The sequence below is a fragment of the Epinephelus moara genome, chromosome 12, assembly GCF_006386435.1.
Source record: "Epinephelus moara isolate mb chromosome 12, YSFRI_EMoa_1.0, whole genome shotgun sequence".
Classification (NCBI taxonomy): Eukaryota; Metazoa; Chordata; class Actinopteri; order Perciformes; family Serranidae; genus Epinephelus; species Epinephelus moara.
In genome coordinates, this window is record NC_065517.1 from 40,345,695 (window position 1) to 40,367,617 (window position 21,923).

Consider the following 21,923-nt stretch of genomic DNA (forward strand, 5'->3'; position numbering starts at 1 on the left):
GGTGGACTCCATGTCCTGACAGACTCGAGTTTGTGCAACCTGCACAAACACAATAATTCGGCATAATCACAAATGATGAAATGCACTGTTAACAACTGAAAAAATACTAACTCATAAGTTTACTACAGCTCAGACTCACTACCACCTCTTGCTGCGCATTGGACAGAGGCAGGGTCAAGGACGCAGAGTCCCTCTCGTGACATAGTATCAGGCAATGTTGAAAAAAAAGTGTTTTTAGAAGAGGAGCTAAAAAGAGCTACTTTTCCCTCTGAATTTGTGCCCTTATGTCCATAATAAATTCTGAATTAACTTCTCATATGGTAATTTTCAGACAAGGTTATGTATATATTTTTAAAAAAAATTTACCTGCAAGTTGCACTTTAAGTGAGTAAACAGGCAGACAGAGCAAGCATTGTTTTGACAAGTGACAATCCTTCATCAGGTGTTGGCGATAATGCTCAGCTCAGTTACAATACGCCGAGCAGAAGAAGAAAAGCTGCCAGATCTTGCGATGGTCATTTCCATTAAATGCGTAACAGCTGTATTTGATGTGAGACAACACTACACTGTCAAAATGTTCACACTACATAAGTAAGACAGTGTACTACATCCAAGTGTACTAAGCAAGTATCCCATCTGAGATGTTGGGTTCAAACTAGAAGCCTTGGAATGACTTCCAGGTAGAAAAGGTGACAAGCTGACGAACCCTTTATGTTTCTAGTCAGCACCTTAATTTCTAAGAGTGCAGAAGGCACAGCAAGAACAAATGAACAGCCTGTTTTCATCTGAAAAAAAGTACAAGTTTTTTAATTAGTTCAGATCACAACAGTAACTAAAGGAGTTTGAGAGAAGCTGTTTCTCAGATGTCGAGGACCCCTGTGCATTGACACGACCCAGAGCCTTTTTACTGTGGCCTGCTTCTCTCTCGTTACGTTGTTGTTTTGGCAGATGTTTCGGCTGTTTTGTTTCTGCACTCTCATTAGACTTGGAAGCTTTGATTATCAACATGCAGGTGCACAATGTAACCTAAACCATCAATAATTAAAGGATTAAACTTTTAAGCTGGTTTAGTGCAGAGGTACGTGGTGTGCCACTCAATGGCGCTAATAAGGAATTAGAAGGAAGCTGCTGAAGGAGAGTGAGGAGAGGAGAGGAGAGACAGGAAAGAGAGGCAGGCTATGAAATTAGCATCTCGTCCCATGATTCCCTTGTGTTGCTATTTTTGTTCGCGCTGTCAGTCAAGGGCAGACGAGGGAGCGGTGAGCTGCTTACCTGTGGTCGAGGATGTCCCGTCACCAGACAGGTGAGCTCCAGGGTCTCTCCCTCTCTGATGGTGTAGACTCTCTCTGTGTGCCTCTCCTCCTCAACATTACAGGCATGCCCTGAGTGTATAATGCGGACAGTCGGAGGTGCTGCGGAGGAGAAAGCACAGAGCGTGTTAGCATTCCGGTCATTGCTGCAGGAATGAGTAGTTTAGCACAACAGATTGTGTATTGATTAAGAGGTTGTCTCACTGGGAAAAAAGCCTCCTCCAAAGCGTCGTGGCCACGTTTGTACTGCACACAACAAACCAGACGTATTTATACAAGAAAAAAAATGAAGAACGAATTGACATATTTTACTTTTTACTGCTTTGTTTGGGCTTCTCAAAGATAGCTAGTATATCAAATACAAAGTCGGGGAAAGCTACTTTGGGAAAATGATTCACTGTCTATGTTGTCTTTATTTGAAGTAACTTGTGAGAGTAGCACTTTCACAGACGTGTGCGACTGATAGAGCTCATGCTGCCAAGTGTTGTCAAACACTGCTTAAAAAAAACGTGTAAGACAGATTTCATTTCTTTTTTAATCTTGAGCAAATTTTATACACGTCAAGTGTGTTTTTCCCCCCAGTAAGCAGCTTTAGTTAAAGCATGAAATAAACAACTGTTTCTTTTTTAATTTGCACAAACAAAGATGAAAACTGTATTTATCTCTCTAAGCATGTATGTCAATTGGAAGCACAACAACAACAACAACAACAACAACAACTGAAAATCCATGCTTCTAGTTTGCACTACACAGCAATGTGAGTACACTTCATCACTATGCAGCCTGAGCTCACCCCTAACACACTGATTGGCTCTTACAGACACAAAGCACAATCTAAACAGTGGTCATGCCATCACAAAAACGTAAAAGCCAAAAAAGTTATTTAACCCTTCAAAACCTGGGTTGACATCCACTTTCTTGTGCTATCAGGTCATTTCTTAAATTTCTTACTGCCCTTTTCCCATGTTTTTTTTTTTAATGAAGCCAATCAGCTCAGGTTTCAAAGTTTTAATACAGTTACAGCACATTATGCTGTTAACCCTCTCAACCCCACAATCCACCGGCAGGTTTGAAAGGCATGTTGTCCTTCAGAAAAATTACCAAAATTACATGATTTATCATAGCCAGAAACTGTAACAACAGATATTATTGTCATTTGATCTTCAGATTTCCAATGGTCCTTGAACATATCTTGTGCAACAAGCTCCTCTGTCAGGAAACACAGCCAAACCTGAGCTTAAAGGGAAACTATGCAGGATTTTCTTTGAACAATAAAGCAATTTTTAGACTCATACAGAAGTAATCCTCTTAATCATCACTTATGACTCGCTGGAAGTGTGTGGCGGTGTATTTTTCTGCCTGTATTTTCTTCTATTTTCATCTTATTTTGCTGGGTTCATGACGTTCCTGGGCACAGCAGGCAAGCAAGGTCACAGTTTTATAAGGAGGCAGCTACCAGGAGCAGCAAGCTTCTAAGAGACAGCCAGAAAATTGCGGACGATGCCCACAAAGAACACAAATATAGCAAACAAGAGTGAATTCCAGGTCAGGCTTTCACTTTAACTTTCACTAGTGATACTGTTGTCAAACAGTAACCAACAATTTCTGCATAGCTCACATTTAAAATAGTGAGATTTTATCAAAATCACTTTATTCTATATGTTTCATTCATTCATTCATTCACTTTCAGGAACCGCTTATCCTGTCATGGGGACCCTGGAGCCCATCCCAGCTGACACTGGGTGAGAGGCAGGGTTCACCCTGGACAGTTCACCAGACTATCACAGGGCTGACACATAGAGACAGACAACCATTCACACTCACATTCACACCTACGGACAATTTAGAGTCACCAATTAACCTGCATGTTTTTGGACTGTGGGAGGAAGCTGGAGCACCTGGAGGAAACCCACGCTGACACAGGGAGAACATGCAAACAGAGGGGCCCCCCATCCATGGCTCATTACACTCTCAGCAGCTACTTTATTAAGTACACACACCAGCTCGTCTGGCACCAACAACCATGCCACGTTCAAAGTCACTTAAATCACCTTTCTTCCCCATTCTGATGCTCGGTTTGAACTTCAGCAGCTCGTCTTGATGTCTAAATGCACTGAGTTGCTACGATGTGATTGGCTGATTAGCTATCTGCGTAATGAACAGGTGTACCTAATAAATTGGCCGGTGCATAAAAGACATTTTTGAGGTCTCCCTAATTGACAAATGCTTATTTCCCAACCATACTCTTTATGTATGTGAATATACATCAATTTTATGTGATTCATGTGTTTAGTTGTGTAAATTCACCCAAACTGAGATATACTTTAAGTCGCTTGATGCTACAACAGGAGCATCATTATCATTAGAGGTGTCAGAAGCCCACACATTGTTTCTTTTTTATTTATTTCCCTCATTTTGAGTCAATATTTGACCTTGTGACCTTCAACAGTGCTTGTAAACCACCTGGGATTCACCTTTGCCCCGGTCACACTCTCTTGACTCTTGGTTATTTTGGGTCAACAGGTCAATACCACACTATGTTGACTTTAATTCTAGAGGGGAAATTAATGTTGGGAAAAATAAAGATTTGTCAGTTATGGCAAAAGCAGTAGCCAATCAGTATCACTCCACTTTGACTCAAAGTGACACTCGATTTGCATCTTAACCAAATCACGCAGCGTAAGCAGCAATAATTCAGATGCAGTGTCGAGTAGATGACCGACTGTGACAATTAATGGTAGTCTGCAAAACAAGTCCTTCCCTCTCCTCGTCCTCCTCACTTCCTCCCTACGGGAAAATAACTGAATGAATTTACAACTCAGTGTAATTAAATGCCAGAAGGGTTCCATTACCAAATCTCGCACATGTAAATACACTTTGAGTCATGACTCCGAAAAATTATCATTTTATGAGTTAATGTCTTGAAGGTGACTTTGAGATAATTTCACAAAATTTCAATATTAACCTAAAATATTCTCCACTGTCATTAGACCATGTGGAGAGTGGGCGTCCATATTTAAATTGGTTGGATCTCTCATTTTGGAAGAGAACTCATCATTTAGCACATTCATTTTAGCACATCATTTCCTAATGTAATACAATTAGGGATATAAAAATGCCAGAAACTGTGATAAGGGCAAATTAAACTCACTATTCTGCAGCGGAGGCTCACTGCAGTACAAGCTCAGGGTGGAAAAAACTACACACAGCTGTTTGTCCACAGCTGTAGTTACCACACTGGTGTTTCTCTCCACCATTAACTGACCCCTGTGAGACGGTGAGGACGTTTCAATCCCTCCACAGCCGAGCATGCAGAGGGAGGGGCGAGTCGTGTTAGGTAAACCGCCCAAAACACCGAGTTCCACTGAGCTGTGAAAGCGCAGTTGCATGTAACCGACCCCTGACAATACTAGCATCTGTTAAGCATTTATTCCTCTCCAACTTACATGATTAGTGAAGAGGTTTGGGATGAGATGATTTAGAGAGCGGATACGGGATATGATTAGGAGGAGGACTACAAATTGGTGAAGGGGAAGAAAAAAAAACGAAGCAGAAATCACAAGGAGATACAGACTGTAGTGAGCCTTTCATGTTGGAGGAGCAGCTTCCTGTGCGGGCCTCTCTCGGCAGACTCAGCGCCCGGCAGCAGACTCGGTTCTGCCTCTATCCAGGCTGCGATGCTAATGAGCGTGGCGACACTCCTCCCTAACGCTGCGTTGGGAGTCTCAGCCGCAGTGTATCCTTAGCCACGCGCTAAGCGCTTGTCCCTCCCTGTTACCAGCCATGCTGTTTGTCTCACCCGGCTTGTTAGGGTAATGCCCCGCCGCGCTTGTCCTGCCTGTCTAAATGCTACGCGGATTGATGAACACTGATGCGGATGCTAACAGGCTACTCATAAAGCCTTGTTGGACTTGTCTGGCTCTTGCCCGCTCGTCGTCTTCCTCTCTCCATTTGGAGATGAATACACTGGTGGGGAATTCCATAGGGGGGGATAAGGGCTTGAGAAATAGGCTCAGTGTAAGGGAGCTTCACGCAAGGCTGCCACTTGAAACAAAAAAAGGCTCTGAAACAAGGCCCCAGGGCACTCGCCGAACAAAGTACTAATGCCATTTACTCCAATGAGCCAGTATCTCTGCAGCATACTATCAGTCCTGGAGGAAAGTAGGGAAACACCCGTAATTAATGATCTTCAACTGCTATAGCTGCTCCACACACATAAACACACACTTGTTCTTTATGCAGACAGCACTAAGCTTACAGCAACAAAAGCAAATAACCCTCTCTTTAAGCATACATAATGAGCGCCATAATGTTCTCGCGCATCCTTGTATAGCAAAGACCCCGGCTCGGATCACTTGGCCCAAAGCGTGTGCTGGAATCACTGTCATTACTACATCATTTTCTGTTTGTTTAGTTTTCATTAAAGCTACTCGATACTGACAGTAACTACTCATAGTATATGCAGAAAAGACGTCTGACAAAGGATGATGAGACACTAATGCACTGGGACTTTGGGGTTGTACAAAGTGAGATGTCAACGCGCTGACAGGTCGGAGATAAAAGATGTCCTGGCAGAGGGGATGTGGGTGATAGACAAAGCTTTGAATGCATTGCAGCAGGCCAGACACAGCTGGTTATATCCGTTAACGTCAGTCCATACAAGTTTATTACGGGAACTAGGATTCTGTCGTACACAGCGTAACTGTTACGGTGTAATGGAAACGTCTTTTAATTTGTCAGACCGTACAGCAGGTTAACACACTGACAGGAGAATCAACATTTATAGATTCACTGTGTTTGTGCCTATTGAATTTCCAAGATCAACTAACACTCTATACTGGCTTTCAAAGCAATCCTCAGTGGTGAATGACGTAGTCAGATCTTTGACATGTATAAAAGTAAAAATACAACAAAAGAAATGCTCTGATACAAGTCAATGTTCTGCATTTCTAACTGTACTTAAAGGCACCTGGTAGCGTTTTCTTGTAAACAAAAGTTATGTTTATGTAAAGGTATTTTTCATCATAAAGAAATGTTTGAGGCTGTGTCCCATAAAAATGTTTATGGCTCCAGGACAGGACATTGGTAACATGGAAGACGCAACCAATCGCTGCACTCTTGAAAGCTGGCACAGAAAAAGCACAAGAGTAGCACCCAGCGCCCGACCTCACATTTTCTAGACGGTTACAGACGCAGCATGTGTACAGCCTTTAATTTCCAGGGCTGGTACCTGCGGTTATTCCACAGGCTAGTTAATAACATGTCGGGCAGGAAATCCAAAGTGTGGGATCATTTTGAGAAGGTGAAGGACGAACCCAAGGTGATATGTAAACTCATCTTCATTGGTCGACTACAAACATGACGTATCATCTGAAACATGGAAGTAGCTACATGCCCATTAGCCCACAGCGTCATTAACAGGCGGCTCGCTCAGTGTGTGACGTGCACTTGGAGATAAAATATAGGCCTATATTAATGAAGGTTCATTAGTACGGTTTGTATTTCTCTGTAATGTAGCACAGTGTTAACAATGTTACTGATACTATTCTTTCTCACACCTTCAACTCAAACCACAAAATATATCATTTAATCATTACATTCATATCAGAAACATGTAGCCGACTAGTCAACTAATGGGCCTGAATGACGACTATTGGTTAACTAGGAAAATTCGTAGTCAGGGGCAGCCCTACTTGTTATCATGACCAGCTGGTCCAGGAGCTCCGCCTGGATGATGCTTGGTTCAAGGTTTATTTTGAGTTGGGGACAGTTTGACAATGTGCTGTCAATTGATGGGCCTAATTATAGTTAGAAAAGGTTAGAAAGTAGTGGATTAAACATTTTTTTAGATATGTGTTGCAGCTTGCCTACAATGGGTTAGCTTTACACAAACCATGCATGCTTCCACTTGTGTCCACTGTCACCACAGAAGGCCCACTCTGAGTATTTTCAACTGGAGGCATTCAAGGCGCATAGAGTGGAAAAACACGAAGTGCTCAGCAACGCACAAAAAAAGCCAACAAAAAGCTTCACTCACATTAAAAATGGCTACAAAAAGCTGCCCCAGGCTGCTAAAATGCGCTCTGTGTGATTTGTGCATTGACATGCAGTTGACCTGAGAAACAACAGTGCCCTTTGCTCTAAGCATGTTTTATGTTGAGAGGCTTCTGTCTGTCTCCAAGATAAGACGTCGACCTTGCTGATGCTCCTGAGTAACACACACACAAACTGTCAGATTCTTGTCTGATGACATGAAGATACGAGGATGTGGATGTCGTGAGACGGACACTATGAGGCTGAGTTGATTGATCTGTATGTCAAGTTCACGGTATGTCTTTGCCTGTGCACACACACTGTGCCAGGGGTGATGTCAGATCTGAGTTGTGATCAGACTCATATATTTAAGTAAAAACTGAGGCTCATAGAGTTTATTTCTATCAGTTTACATTCAGTGTTTCTCACCAAACTCATCCTCAAGGCACTGTCTTCCTCATTAACATTTCTATCATTTAAAATTGTGCATTCTTTACACCCTTTGGTGTAGTTGGGAGTGTACTCAGGTATACAGGGTATTCACACCTCTTTTTCTGGCTGTTTACAGTGTACCCACCTATCAGCCAAAAACCCACTGGAATATATAGGAATATAAGAGAGTATACGCACTTCTTCTTTGGTAATCGACCCATCTACCAAATAGTACACCCACCTCCTAAAATACCACCACACCACTGTTAAATGTTATTCTTAACTGCCTTTGTTTGACGCATTTCTTGGCGCATTATGGCCACCAAATTTCAATCAGCAAAATAGCTTTAAAGTCATGGCAGGATGTGAACAGTGCTGCCCCCATGCTTGTGCACATGCATGCGCGAACACAATACAAACAAAACAGCGAACTACTCGAAAATACATTGCGCCATCGGCCCACTAGTGGCCAAAAGCTCCACAGGGCCAGGGTGCTTACCAGCTCAGTGGGTAGAGCGAGCATCCCATGTATCATCCCAGGCTATGTCCTTGCCACAGCAGCTGTGGGTTCAATCCCTTGCTGCACGTACTCCCTTTCACACTTCAAACTATCCTATCATTAAAGGCAAAAGCCCTTCCCCCACCCCCCAAAAGAAAAATCTCCATAAAACTTACAGGGTTGCTGGCTCAACTCAATGATCAGCACTAACAACTGAAACAGTGCTAACAGAGCTAACAGTGTTAACCTGGGGGGGAACTGGAGGGTGGGTGCTACGCTTCTGTTGCATGCACAGTCAAACCATCTACCACGACAAAAAACAGAGAAGCTCGAAGGAAGGAAGTGTGACTTCATACTCTGCTCAGGACGCCATTACTCCGCTGTATCTTTACATAGCAGGTAGCCGATTGCTGCTGTATCAATACTCTGAATGTCACCAACAGTTTCTTTAAGCAAAAGCACCAAAGTATTTTAAGTGCTAATATCGTAGGCAACTGGACTTGCTTGCGTTTCTTGAAGACGTTTTGCCTCTCATCCAAGAAGCTTCTTCAGTTCTAAATGACTGGTACGAAGTTGCAGGCTTTGAACCCTTGCAGAGTCGAAGGGGTCACATGTGAGCTCTTAGTTTCAGAGTCGTTAAGGTCACAATGTCAGTCGTTAGGGTCAGGTGGGTCCTGGGGTGAATGGGTGTGATGGTGTGAATTAGACTGCAGTCTTGGGGTCCCTCCCCAGACAACTTCACACCCATTCACCCCAGGACCCACCACTCTGTACCAGCCATTTAGAACTGAAGAAGCTTCTTGGATGAGAGGCGAAACGTCTTCAAGAAACGCAAGCAAGTCCAGTTGCCTACGATATAGCACTTACGATTACCATGACCTGGATGACTGAGAACCTTCACCGACAAGCACCAAAGTATCATCAGCTAAATGTCCAGCAGTTCATTTACTTCACCCATCTTCTCTCCCAAATACAAAAGCTGGAGTGCTAAAACTTACATTTGTGATGTCATAGGGAAAAAGATTGGAGCTCCAGACTTCAAACTTGATGACATCACAACTTTGAGACTGACTTCTCAGGTTTCTGGTTCACAAATATCGATTAAACTTTTAATAGGCAATGAAAAATAACATTAAAACTCATAATTAAGCAGGCGTTCCCCTTTAAACATCTGTTTGCATTGTCACCGACATCCTTCAACATTCTATTAAAGAGTCACAAGTACATGTTTAAGGTCAATTAATCAATAATCAACTTATTAAAGCACCTTCTTCTGCCCCCCTTATTCCTCCAGAGCAAAATTACAAGATGTTAAATGAGTGAGTGGTCATGTATGTTGAGCAGCAGAGCCGAGGTCATTTGGGAGCAATGAGCTGAAATAAACAATTCTGCTGGTGGCACATTTGGATGTTAATTAGACACTCTTTTTTTCCCCCTGCCGGTCGGGGAATTGGCATTGGCATAAGAAGCACATCTGCCACTCACACTGATGTGAGAAGTGCAAAACAGTGCAGGGGAAAAAAATCAATGCTAAATATTGAGTGGATCTTCACAGTCAAACTAATGCAGAGTTATTCTGAAATCACTTGTTTATTTGCTCTACAACCGCTCGTGATTAAACGGCGTTGTTGCAAATGTCGAGCAAATGTTGTTTTGAACCTGTGGGTTAAGATATGAAATTTGCATAAATGTGCATCTCAGGCTGTAGTGTCACTCCCCTGCACTTCCCTACCCACCCAACCATCTGCAGGGGCACACACACACTCACACTCACACACACACACACACACACTCACACAGCTTCCTGATAACTATACTTTTTTTAAGGGGAAAAAAGGAAGCGGAGAAGCTGCGGGCTAGGAGCAGGAGTCTCAGATGTGCCTCTCTTCTTCATTTCATTATCTCATTTCCATAACAGTGACATCATTTCCCCCTCTGCAGAAACACACAACGGGGAGAGACAGGAGAGGAGAGGGGAGGAGAACAAGAGGCTGCCTCTGCACATACAACTGTGCAGGTTAGACTGTTAGTTTATTGCTGTCTCTTCAGCTTTGCTCTGCACATGCATGTATGTGTGCTGTGTTTGAGTGTGTGCATTAAGTGTGTTGAGTGTGCAGCTCCCACTGGAGTGACTAGCCTTCCTTGGCCTCGGATGGGGGGAGATGGAGACAGCTTTATCCACTACCGCCAATGGAGATTAAATTGGATTTGGCTAAAAGCAGCCTTGTCACCACGGTCCTGGAGTGCCTGAGTGGCAGAGGGGGTTCTTGGCAATAGTAGAGACTCTAAATTTGACAAACAAATGAATTTGAAAAAAAGAAACTCCAACAGCTGGGGCTCGTTGTCACTGTGGGCTTAATGTCCTCAGACCAACCCCCCAGGACCACTAACCACATCCTGCTAGTTCCCTGGCTCCGTAATCACCTTCTCAGAACAGGGGGGAGCCAGATAGGGAGAAACAGAAGGAGAGAAACATATGCAATATGCATAGCGTAACAATTCCTTTTTAAAAAAGTAATTGTTTTTGTTATCACACCAAACTCATCATCGATTCTGCACCAGGACCAGTGGAAATAAACGTCTAGTTTGTTGTAAAGGGACTTTGGGGGAGAAGTCAATTTCAGCTGTATGATAAAACTGCACTATGCAAACATAAAGCAGCTTAGTGATAACACAAAAATAAGTTCAGCACTATTAAGCTGCTCAAACAACGATCACATTAGATACTGCAGCTTTGAAAAATATTCATCAAACTGGTCACCCTCTGCCTATCACAGATCTCCCTGTGTTATATGAGTAACCACTTTAAACAGATGTCTGTCCCAGGTCTTCCCCCAAAACGTCCACACACACAGAAGTATAACAGACAGTGCGCAGTGTTCTGACTCACTAGGATTTCATCTATTTCTGTAGTCTTTGCATGTTGAAACGTGGTGTTACCAGTAGCCTGAGTACGGAGGAGTCACGAAGCAGGAGGCAAATTGACTCAGCGATGTCAGTAACACAGCAACATGGAAAGTTTGCTAACATTAGCAACCGTAAGCTACCGGTCATGTCAGACTATGTGAGGCTGTAGCAGCTGCAGTACATTAAAGTGAACAATAAGACACTGTATTGTGTTTTAACTCTGAGAAAAATACGATTTCGTTAAACTACATATTATTGCTTTAATGCAACAGCATGCACTCTACAGTACTGTGTATATATATATATATATATATATATATTGTCTTTTTAGCAGCTAAATGTTCCAATAAGTTCAGCAGCTGCTCGACAGCTTTATCGGTGTGTTGTTTGGTGCTGACAGGACAGCTTACAGAAGGTTTCCAAGAGCCTTCTCAATTAAATTAGCTCCTGCTGGAAACAAGGTTGATGAGCGTGGAGGGACTCAACCTAAACAGTAAAGTTGCAGGTCACAAAACCAATAATCAGCAGCAGGACTCTTAACTTTCTGTAAAGCTGACCATGTCTGCCCCAAGTGACCCCTTTCACATTAAAAACAGTGATTTGATCCATTGTTTATATATTAGTGTTGATGAGTGCAGCTTTAAAGTCCATCCCCAATCACAAATGTGTCTTTTCTTGTGTTTGTATCCACTAAAATGTCTCATGTTGACTAGACCGACTTGTATCTGAGCAAAGTTTGTCACTAGAGAGGTGTTGTTTTTTCTTTTGCTGAAGGGGGCGATGTCTGTGCACTTCCCTAAAATCTGAGATTAAAATTTACGCAGGAAAGCTATTTTAGGTACGTCACTAATATAAAAGCCAGTCACGGTCTAATACAGGAAACACATATCGACAGGGGGAACAGACTCTGACACAACACCAGCAAATAAACCTGAGGCCTCCAACACAGAGGAGACTAACATTAGCAGACCTCCTGTCTGTCTCTGTAAGCTGAAACCATTTCCCTCAGTGGAAACAAAGCTTTTATTTACTTTATTTCACAGATCAGAAACAATAAATCATGAAGACAATAAAGTCTCCACAAAAATAGCATTTTAAGTCTTGTGTGTGATTTATCCTGGCTTCATATGAGCAGAGGAAATATCCGCTAGCTGCTAGGCTAATTTATACAATGTAAAATGCCATAGGCTTGTGCTAATAATGTTAGCATGTTGTATTTGTTTGGAAAACGTGTTCAGTATAAGACAGTTGTTTTGTCCGTGAACCTTGTGAGTTGTAATGGNTTTGATGTGTGTTTAGTGTGCGTTTAATGTGTGTTTAGTGTGTGTTTAATGTGTGTTTAATGTGTGTTTGATGTGTGTTTTGAATCAACTAAACTTTACAGCATTTCACAGAAATCTCTGCTGCCAACTAGTGTATTTTTGGAGGTGTAACTGCAGAGTGACACAGACACACCACCACACAAGTATAAATGCTCACAGCAGAGAAAGCCAAGTGCGTGGGGTCTGCATAGCGCTCACACACAAGTATAAATCCTGCGTAAGATTAGCTCTCTGGATGCCCACTGCTCTGTTTCCACACGTAGTTTTAGCACTGTGGCAGCCCTGGAGAGAAGCAAAAGATAGTGGATAGCAAAACCTAGCGTAAGCAGTGAATGTGGATTTCTCAGCAGGGGAGAAAGAGTAGCTGTGCCTCCAGCCCCTTTCTTTTACTTTTTATATGGCAAAACCATGTTTAACAAAATATAAATAAATGAATTAGCATTTTACATATTTAAAAACATGTGTGGAGGGGGACCTTGAGATTTAAAGTAGCATAATGTATGACCTAACCAACATCTGCTATAAGGTAATGTTAATCTATTGAGACTCTATAGTAGGTATTAGAGAACTAGACTGATATTATCTCCCCCCTTTCATACCCCAGCTGAACAGACCCACCATTATAAATTATATCATGAGTGATGTTGTGGTTAGAAACAGTACTGCCTGTGTCCTCTCAGGTGAAGCACAGCACTAGCTTCGGTTATATCAGTGAAATTCAATGGGTGTTAACTCTGAGCATTGGTAAACATGGTCCATTGCCAAAGGTGTCGCACAATAAATTATTTTCCGTGCTGTACCCATGGCTTACACTTTAGAAAGTGTAAGCTTACACTGCAGCCGGCCCTTCCTGCTGTATAATTGAGAAGCAACTCATCCGCGGGGTCATCCATGTGTGTAGGGCCTTGAAATGGTTTGCCAGCAGCACATGCATATTATTACATCAGGGGTTGTCAGAGCGTATTGATTACACACTGTAATGCACTCGCATGCACTCCTCGGCCTACACTGTTATTGTAAATGAGACTCTGTATAGATCCGGCTTCGCGCTATCAGCACAGATCATCTATCACACCGTGTGTACTGCGGGCTGAAAACAACACACACATTCATACGGTGTGACGCCGCAGCATCACAGAAAACAACATGTCCGTGAGCTCAGCAGAAAATAAAGACATTATTACGATCAAGAGAGACGTGTCAGGTGGTCTTTGGGTGGCACAAAGGGACAAACTGAAGCTTAGCGTTATAAATCAGGTACTAGAGTTGAGGTAGCTCATTAACGCAGCAGACGGGTTCGTTTGTCTGATCATTCAGCAGACACAGAACACCGTTAAGAGCACAAAACAAACCGTGCACAGCTGTGGCCCTCAGAGGTGCTATTTATAGGAAGGAGACATGTACACACTCACATACAAACACATACTCATGCGCACACACACCTTGTTACTCTAAAATTAGGCCAGTGTGAACCTGCCAAAGCCCTGCTGAGAAGGAGAGGGAGAGAGAAGAGAGATGACTGTGGAGGGTGAAGGTGGGGAGATTTAGAGGACAGATTCATTCTCGCTCCCACACTACGGCACTCCGCAGCGGGGGGTTATGGAGCCTGACTGCATACAGCTGCATCCATTATGTTCATGCAAGCTTTATGTCATACAAACCATCTTGAGGAAATGACACAAACGAGCCCGGCGTCATGCGATGAATTACGTGGTTTTTACTCCCAAACCAAACGTGTGGAGTTAACAGCAGCACTTTGGTGTCTGGGCTGCAGCAGCAGCAGCAGCAGCAGCAGCAGCAGCAGCAGCAGCAGCAGCGGCGGCGCTGTGATGGTGCTGTCTCTGTCCGTGGTGCTGAAGCATACAGCAGTCGCCATGCAGGGAAGAGCCCACTGCAAAAACACTGCTATGTCTGCTGCCTACACGCAATGTAAGCATCAAACCAACCAAAGCAAACACACATAAATTACCTCAAGTAACACTGCAGGTTTATTCTACCTCAGCAAATGCATACATATAACTCAATGCAATATATCCACCATTTTGGATTCACTCTCCCGAGTTCTGTCAAATTGAGCATAAAACCTTTTGAGAACTAATCCCCCAAATTTTTAAATGAGTTCATGATAGTGTGAGGAGCTGTTCTGACACGAGACTCCATGCAGTGCTGAAACAATGGGCCTTTCAGTCAAGAGAAAATTAATTAGTAACCATTGTGATTATAAGTTAATTGATAACGTTTTTTTTTAATGCATGAACGCCAAACATCGGTCGTCTGTTGTAGTCAGTCGTGTGGACTAATGTTTGGATAAATTCATGTCATTTATTAAGAGAGAAAATGATTCACAGAAAAAAGTGTTTACATATCACCTTGGGTTCGTCCTTCACCTTCTCAAAATGATCCCACACTTTGGATTTCCTGCCCGACATGTTATTAACTAGCCTGTGGAATAACCGCAGGTACCAGCCCTGGAGATTAACCTGACTCCTGTCTGACTGCTGAGCGTGGACACTTCCTGTGTCTGTCCTTTCAAATTAAAGTCACACATGGTCCAGACATTTAGGTTTGGATTTATTTTGACAAGGCACAGCTCCCTAATAGAGTTTCATGTTCTTTTTTTTGTCTTTTTTTTCTGCGACTTAGCGACCAAATAAATCTTGCCCACTAATGATCTTTCAGGTCGACTAACGTTTGGTTGACTATCACGGGGCAGCCCTAGATTTATCCATCTCGCTTTCTTCTCACCTCTGCTAGGTTATACATGCTCAGTAGTGATCGGGGAGGACGCACGGATCAGTGTAGCAAGACTGCAATTCATGTCTTTCACAAATCAATGTTTCTTTACACAGTGACCTGTTCGGAACACGCTTAGTAGCTTTCCAAAGCCTTTGAGTTGGGGTCAAACAGTTGAAAAGTACGTCCTTTGTCTTGTCCTAAATTCCTTTCCTTGACCTTGGTGGAAAGACGACATTAGGTGAGGTGTTTGTGCATGTGTGTGAGAGAGAAAGAGAATGGGGAGACGGAGGCAGGGACACACTGGTGAAGACAGAGAGATAAAGTGTGTTATTGGTTTCTGTTATTACCATCTGTAACAGTTCTGTGCATTGATTTCATTAACAGTTCTTTTATATTCTGTGTCTGCACTTTGCGAGACGCCTCGGTCAGATATGTGATCAAGAATATAATTATTACTTCAAAAGTGAAACAATAAACACCGCAGGTTTTTTTTTACTACATTCATTTGAATTTGTTTGAAATTAATCATTACCAGAACAGTTTTTGAATAGGCTGCTGAAAAATGTCTGACCCGTCTACATTTTACTGGTTTTAAAGTCCAGCCCTGATTTACTGTCTCCATCAGATACAGTTTGCTGCTATGCATAGGACTTTAAAGCACTACGAAGAAAAACAATAGAACATAGAATATAAAGAAAAAAACTCGTTAATTAGGTAAACCGTGCCACTGAGCCAGCACGCACAATACAAGAGTGTGAAATTAGCTCACCTAAATGAATGCAGTTGTTATTGTTAGTAATCACACCTGTGCTTCTGCTGCTCTGCCACAACAAAATGTCTTTTGTGTAGCTTCTATAGTGGCTTTAATCTTTGTGCTTTCCACAAGTATATGATGTAGCAAATGGAGAAATTCAGCATCTCTCTATAGGTATAAATAAAAGATTCTCCAGCTCCTACAAGAGCCGTGTGCGTTAAATGTAATGTAAGGGGAAATACCTGCAAAGTTTGCCTTAAAATGTGTTTTACAGTTGAGATTTCAGGTGCTGTTTGCACTTTCTGCTACTCTAAGTGCAGCGACATAAAACAACACACGCTTTACAGTGGAAACAGAAACCATTAGAAGCACTAAAACCTCTCTGCTATCATCTGATCTAATGTCTTTGTCAATTTAAGGTGCAGACATGCATTCAAAGCCCATTATACTGACCATGACCAGAGATCATTGAACACGTCCTTGGCTCGTGTACGCCGGTTCAGGTTTACGAGGAATAAACTTAGAAGCGTTTACGAGTACACGCCGGTGGATTTAGAATCTCATCAAAGAAAGACCTCGACAGTGAAGCAGCGGCTGCTAGCTTGTGGTATTGTCAAGAAAAGGTCATCAAGCTGAGGTGTGAAAGTATACTTTGCTTTCCAACAATGCTACAAACAGTCACTGTCAGAGTACCTTGGTGCGACAGCCAGAGTATCACAGTGCTACAGCTAAGTAAGCTTTGTGGGTTTTTCCTATCCCATTCTACCAGTCTCTCCATTCATGTTGCCACATTGGCACGGTGCGCCTGTTGTGGCAGTTTGATTTCCCTAAACAACACTAATCGGACATCTGTAGGGAAGGATAAAGCCCAGATTGGCTGTAACCGTGCAGCCGTTCTCTGTCGATAGGCCTAACTCTGGCCAACACTCACACGATTGGCTGACGCAAGGCACCGGCTTTCTTTATGGTTGGCTAGAAGCGAGCCAGCAACAGCTCACCGAGGATAGAGTATCTGGCAATCCTCTGAAGATTGGGTGCTTCCCGCCAAGAAACTGTCTGATGATTGGCTGTGGCAACTCCAGAGTGAACTGATTGTCCTATCAAAGCCCACAGTGGAGGCTGGCTGACAGTGCTGCCTGCTGGCTGGCTTTGCAGTATGCAGCTATCCATAACACCTCCAGGGGGCATATGTCCATGTCTTTGAGTGTGTGTGTGTGTGTGTGTGTGTGTGTGTGTGTGTGTGTGTGCGTGTGTGTGTGTGTGACTGTATACCATCCATAACTTTTTCCATTGGGGGAGTGCGCGGCTCTGCCAGCAGGCTCTAACACCTCATTATTCTAAGCCAGGCAGGAAATGGGTTTTAGAGATCTCTCACTGAGCCACGCTCTTGGAAACGAGGGCTACAGGTCTTCCAATATCAGCAGCACAGACCTGGAAAATGCCTATTTAGTTCAAGTTAGCTCCACTGCAGCACTTCCTCAAAACACCAAAACCAATTGGCAAGGCACGTACTGTAATATCACGAAACACAGTGTTGCAGTCTCGTGCAAATTAATTTGGGTCTGAGAGTTTCTGAGATTTTAATGAATTTGAATTTTTCCAGCGAGCCTTGTTAACTGAAGGGTGCTCACTCCATGTGATGTTAAATACAGCTCAGCGAAAACGATGAAGATGAAAAATAGCAGCGCCTAAAGCCTCATTAGGGGATTTTCTACATTTGGGTGAGTAGCATAAGCAAGTTAGCTCATATACACTGAGTGGGTATTTAAAGAAGGAGGTAGAAGAAGCAGACAAGAGGAAGAAGCTTAAGAGACCAAAATGAAAAACAAACATACAGTGTGAAATCTGAGTGTTTCTGTGAGCACATTTTGTCACATACAGTATTTTAGACATCAAAATCAAAAATTAAAATGCAGCCAAACACAACAAGTCAATCATGAAACACCAGCAAAACAAGAGAAGACTTTACTGCAGGTGTGATACGGCTGTGATTTTACTTTGAGCAATAATAACTCACGACTTGAGGAGCCGCTCCATTAAAGCACACGACCGTAGGATGGAGCTTTTTACAAGAACAGACCTCCTGACTTTATATTCAACGAATGTCTTTCATACTGTGCTCATGATTCCCCATTACCTCCGGTACTTTGCTCGCCACATAACGTGCCGCAAATGTCAAAAAAGTAAACTAGAAGGTGGTTAAGGAAGAACATCCTCATGAACACGGCTTGACAGATAAGACCCCCGCGCTGAGTAACCTGATACAACAAGCTGTGCTCCAACAGCAACCACCCATTAGCCTGGGTGTGACTGAGCCGCGCACACAGCAAAACTCTACACATAATACCAGTTAACCCAGTGCAGGATTACACTTTTGCACCTACAAACAGAGGACTTATGTGTGGTATATTTTAAATTCCTTGCAACACATAAGACAGTTTCCTCTTTGACACAGCTGACGGCACATGTGCAGCAGTGTTTGCATTCTTAACCAGAGTCTACAGCCATGTTAGCAGCTCTGTGGGGCTTTGGACTAAACACTAACATCACAGTGCTAACATGCTGACACAGACCGTGCTGATGTTTAGCATTTATTTACCATGTTCCCTGTCTTAGTTTAGTGTGTTAGCACGCTAATATCTGATAATTAGCACCACACACAGTAAAGCTGAGGCTGTTTGCAAAGTTTTAGGTATCCTAAAGCAAAGTATTAGTTGGTATATGATCAGGATCCCTCTAATAACTTCCAAATCTCATGTTTTTTGAACATCTAAACTGGACAACTGGCTGCCCTACTCCAGATTCTAACCTGGAACCCTCTTGCTGTGAGGCAATGATGCAAACCACTGCAATGCCGCGCCGCCACCGTGCCCTGGGAGTGTGGAGTTTGCATGTTCTCCCTGTGTCAGTGTGGGTTTCCTCCAGGTGCTCCAGCTTCCTCCCACAGTCCAAAGACATGCAGGTTAACTGGTGACTCTAAATTGTCCGTAGGTGTGAATGTGAGTGTGAATGGTTGTCTGTATCTATGTGTCAGCCCTGTGATAGTCCAGGATGCCAGTGTCAGCTGGGATAAGCTCCACCCCCCGTGACCCCCAACTGGATAAGTGCTTAAGAAAATGAATGAATGAATATGTTGTGACTAAAAGTCCTGTACTTTTTCTTTGCTTATATTAATCAACTTAAGGATATGTAAGCACAAAGCACAGCTGGTGACACTTCATGATAACCACCAATAATAAATGGTATGTTAATAGTTAATTAAACATAGTTACAAGTTACTGTTAGAATCTTCCAACTAAAAAACAAACTTCCGCTGTTTGTTTTGCATGTGAAACTAAAAGTCAATCACATTATTTTACTAACAATGTAATGTGCTAGTATGTGTAGTATACTATGCTGGTGATGCATGTCATGTGAAGTTACATTACATTAGTGAGAACCGTACTTATTTTGAGCCAAACCTAAACACGTGCTTTTTTTGTTTAAACCTTAAGAAGTAAACCTTAAAACAAGGTGTTTTACCAACACAGTGAGTTTATTTAGAAAACTCTGTGTGCATTTAAGGAGCTGAAAAGACACAATGCACGTAATGAGTGTAAAATGACATGCCGTCACTGAAAGTCCACAACTGATCCAGGAGGGGAACCTAGTGTGTCATATTTTGACGTGTAAGGCGGCTGACAAAGCGTTGGTATTTGTCGAGTTGGGATGAGAACATGAAGAACATCTATAAACACTGCAAGGACAGATGATCAGATATTTTTAACTCTTTGTAAACTGTCAATAAACATAATCTGGACGGCTATTATACAGTTGCAACTGCTTATTATTAGAGTTGTACCGATACCAGTATCGGAAATACCTCCTATACTGCCTAAAATGCGGTATTGGGTATCGGTGAGTACAGCCCAGGGGTCGCGTTAACCGGATATTCTCGGTCATTGACCGTTTTTTTACAACAATGACCGGAAAATCTGAAGGCCGTCGGTCATTTTGACCGGTTGCAATTACCACCCCTGCCCACTTGGCGGCGGAGTGCACAGTCAGTGGTTTAAGTGGCTGCCGTTTTCACGCTGCAGAGAACAAGTCATTCATCTGCTTCATGTAGCGTTGTTGACATAACGCCCTGGACACACCGGACGTGGAACCGAAGCACGGCGCCCAGCAGCGGAGACAGTTTTCAATCGGTGCCCATGTTAACCTATCTGACTGTCCACACAGGCCGCTGAGCAGAGCGGAGCGCCCGCGGAGGCAGCACTTAAGTTCGGTGTCTGGTCTATTTTTCACGGGAGCCGCGAGCGCTTCTGTCAAGCTGGATCGAGCGGATCGTACCAAACAGGAAGTCGGACACAGAAAAGACGAGAGAATCCGGCCAATTTTCAAAATAAAATAACAACAGCACGCACTGAGGAACGTGAGGAGAAAATACCGTGTTTATAATTTAAAATAACACAACAGTGCATAACCGAACACATTTTTCAATACCATAATCACTTCATTACAATTTTAATTTTGTGTCACCGAGCCTACAGGCATAACTACATAACGCCCTGGACACACCGGACGCGTTAGTGACGCGTTAGTGCCGTCCGGTGTGTCCAGGGCGAAGCCTAATGGCACGGGTGTGTGGATGTCTGTTCATCTTTTCGTTCATGTCCTTATTAATGCACACTTTATAACTTGCTTGTTGGATTTATTAAAAACGAACGAATGAAAACTAAATGTCTTTGAATATCTTTATTATCATTTAAAAACGAAAATTAAAATGACCGGTAAAAATAGATTATGACCGGATTTTTATGACCCTGTCGGTCAAAATGACCGGCGACGAAAAAGTCTAGCGCAACGTCTGGTACAGCCTATGACCAATTCGATACCACGTAATGCGTCACGTCATTAAACATACACATGCTACAGGCAAACGAAACGGAAACGGAGCGGAGTTTAAAAAGCATTCTACTGTAGCCTTTATTGTGTGGCTGCACTTTAACCTGTGTCTTGATCTGTGTCAACACTGGATAATAATAATAAAAAAAGTTTTATGGCATTCATTCTACTATTATGTATTTATTTCTTAATATTTTACATAGAGTTTTAGGAGTTGAGACATACAACAATTCATATCCCATCCATTTTTATTGTACGCGCTGGTATCTGATCGGTACTCTGTATCGGCAGACACCTAAGGTTCAGGGATCGGAATCAGTATCGGGAAGGAAAAAGTGGTATCGGTACATCTCTGCTTATTATACCATGGTATATTATATAATACCATGTTAAATGGTTAATAACTATGCAGCTGTGAATATTATTTGGATGACCATATTTATTAACCATTTAACATGTGTTTCAAAGGTATAAGAGTCATCCAAACATTATTTAAAGACGGTTTACAAACCAACTATTGAACTTTAACAAAGTGTCACAGATGTCTGGTCATCTGTCTATATAATGTAATTCAAATACTTAATACAGTTTATAAAATGTTATAATGTGTGCAATGATAAATTGTTAAAAGAGCATAAATTATAACATTACTAATAATTATAAAGCATTGTCAATCATTTTACTGTTTAACAGTATAATAACCATCAATTTACCATTTATTATTGATGATTATTATAAAGTGTTACCACATAACTTCGTCCAGTGCATTACATATTTAGCATTATATAATATATGATTAAATATTAAAGTTTCAGTGCTGATGTCTGCAGGAATAATGACCAAACACAAGTTTTTTGTCTATGTAGGAGTTGCTTCTTTAAATGGGGTTAAGAGGAATACATGTTTTTAAATATGAGATTATTTTATAAGTGTTCTACATACAGAAATAAATATATAATCTGCGCTGATTTTTGAACAGAGCAGGTTTACATCTGTAGCCCGGGGGGAGGGAAATGGGCTCGCTACCACTTCTCTAACATCAT

At 42.4% G+C, this 21,923-nt stretch overlaps 1 protein-coding gene across 1 annotated transcript in view; it reads right to left on the reverse strand.

Moving 5' to 3' along the window:
- The window catches only part of LOC126398252 (MAM domain-containing glycosylphosphatidylinositol anchor protein 2-like), a 338,561-nt gene that overhangs the window by 224,967 nt on the left and 91,671 nt on the right, over positions 1–21,923 (reverse strand). The window contains exon 2 of the mRNA XM_050057437.1: positions 1,273–1,412. Coding sequence (XP_049913394.1) covers positions 1,273–1,412 — 140 coding nt within the window. The remainder of the gene's footprint in view (positions 1–1,272; positions 1,413–21,923) is intronic.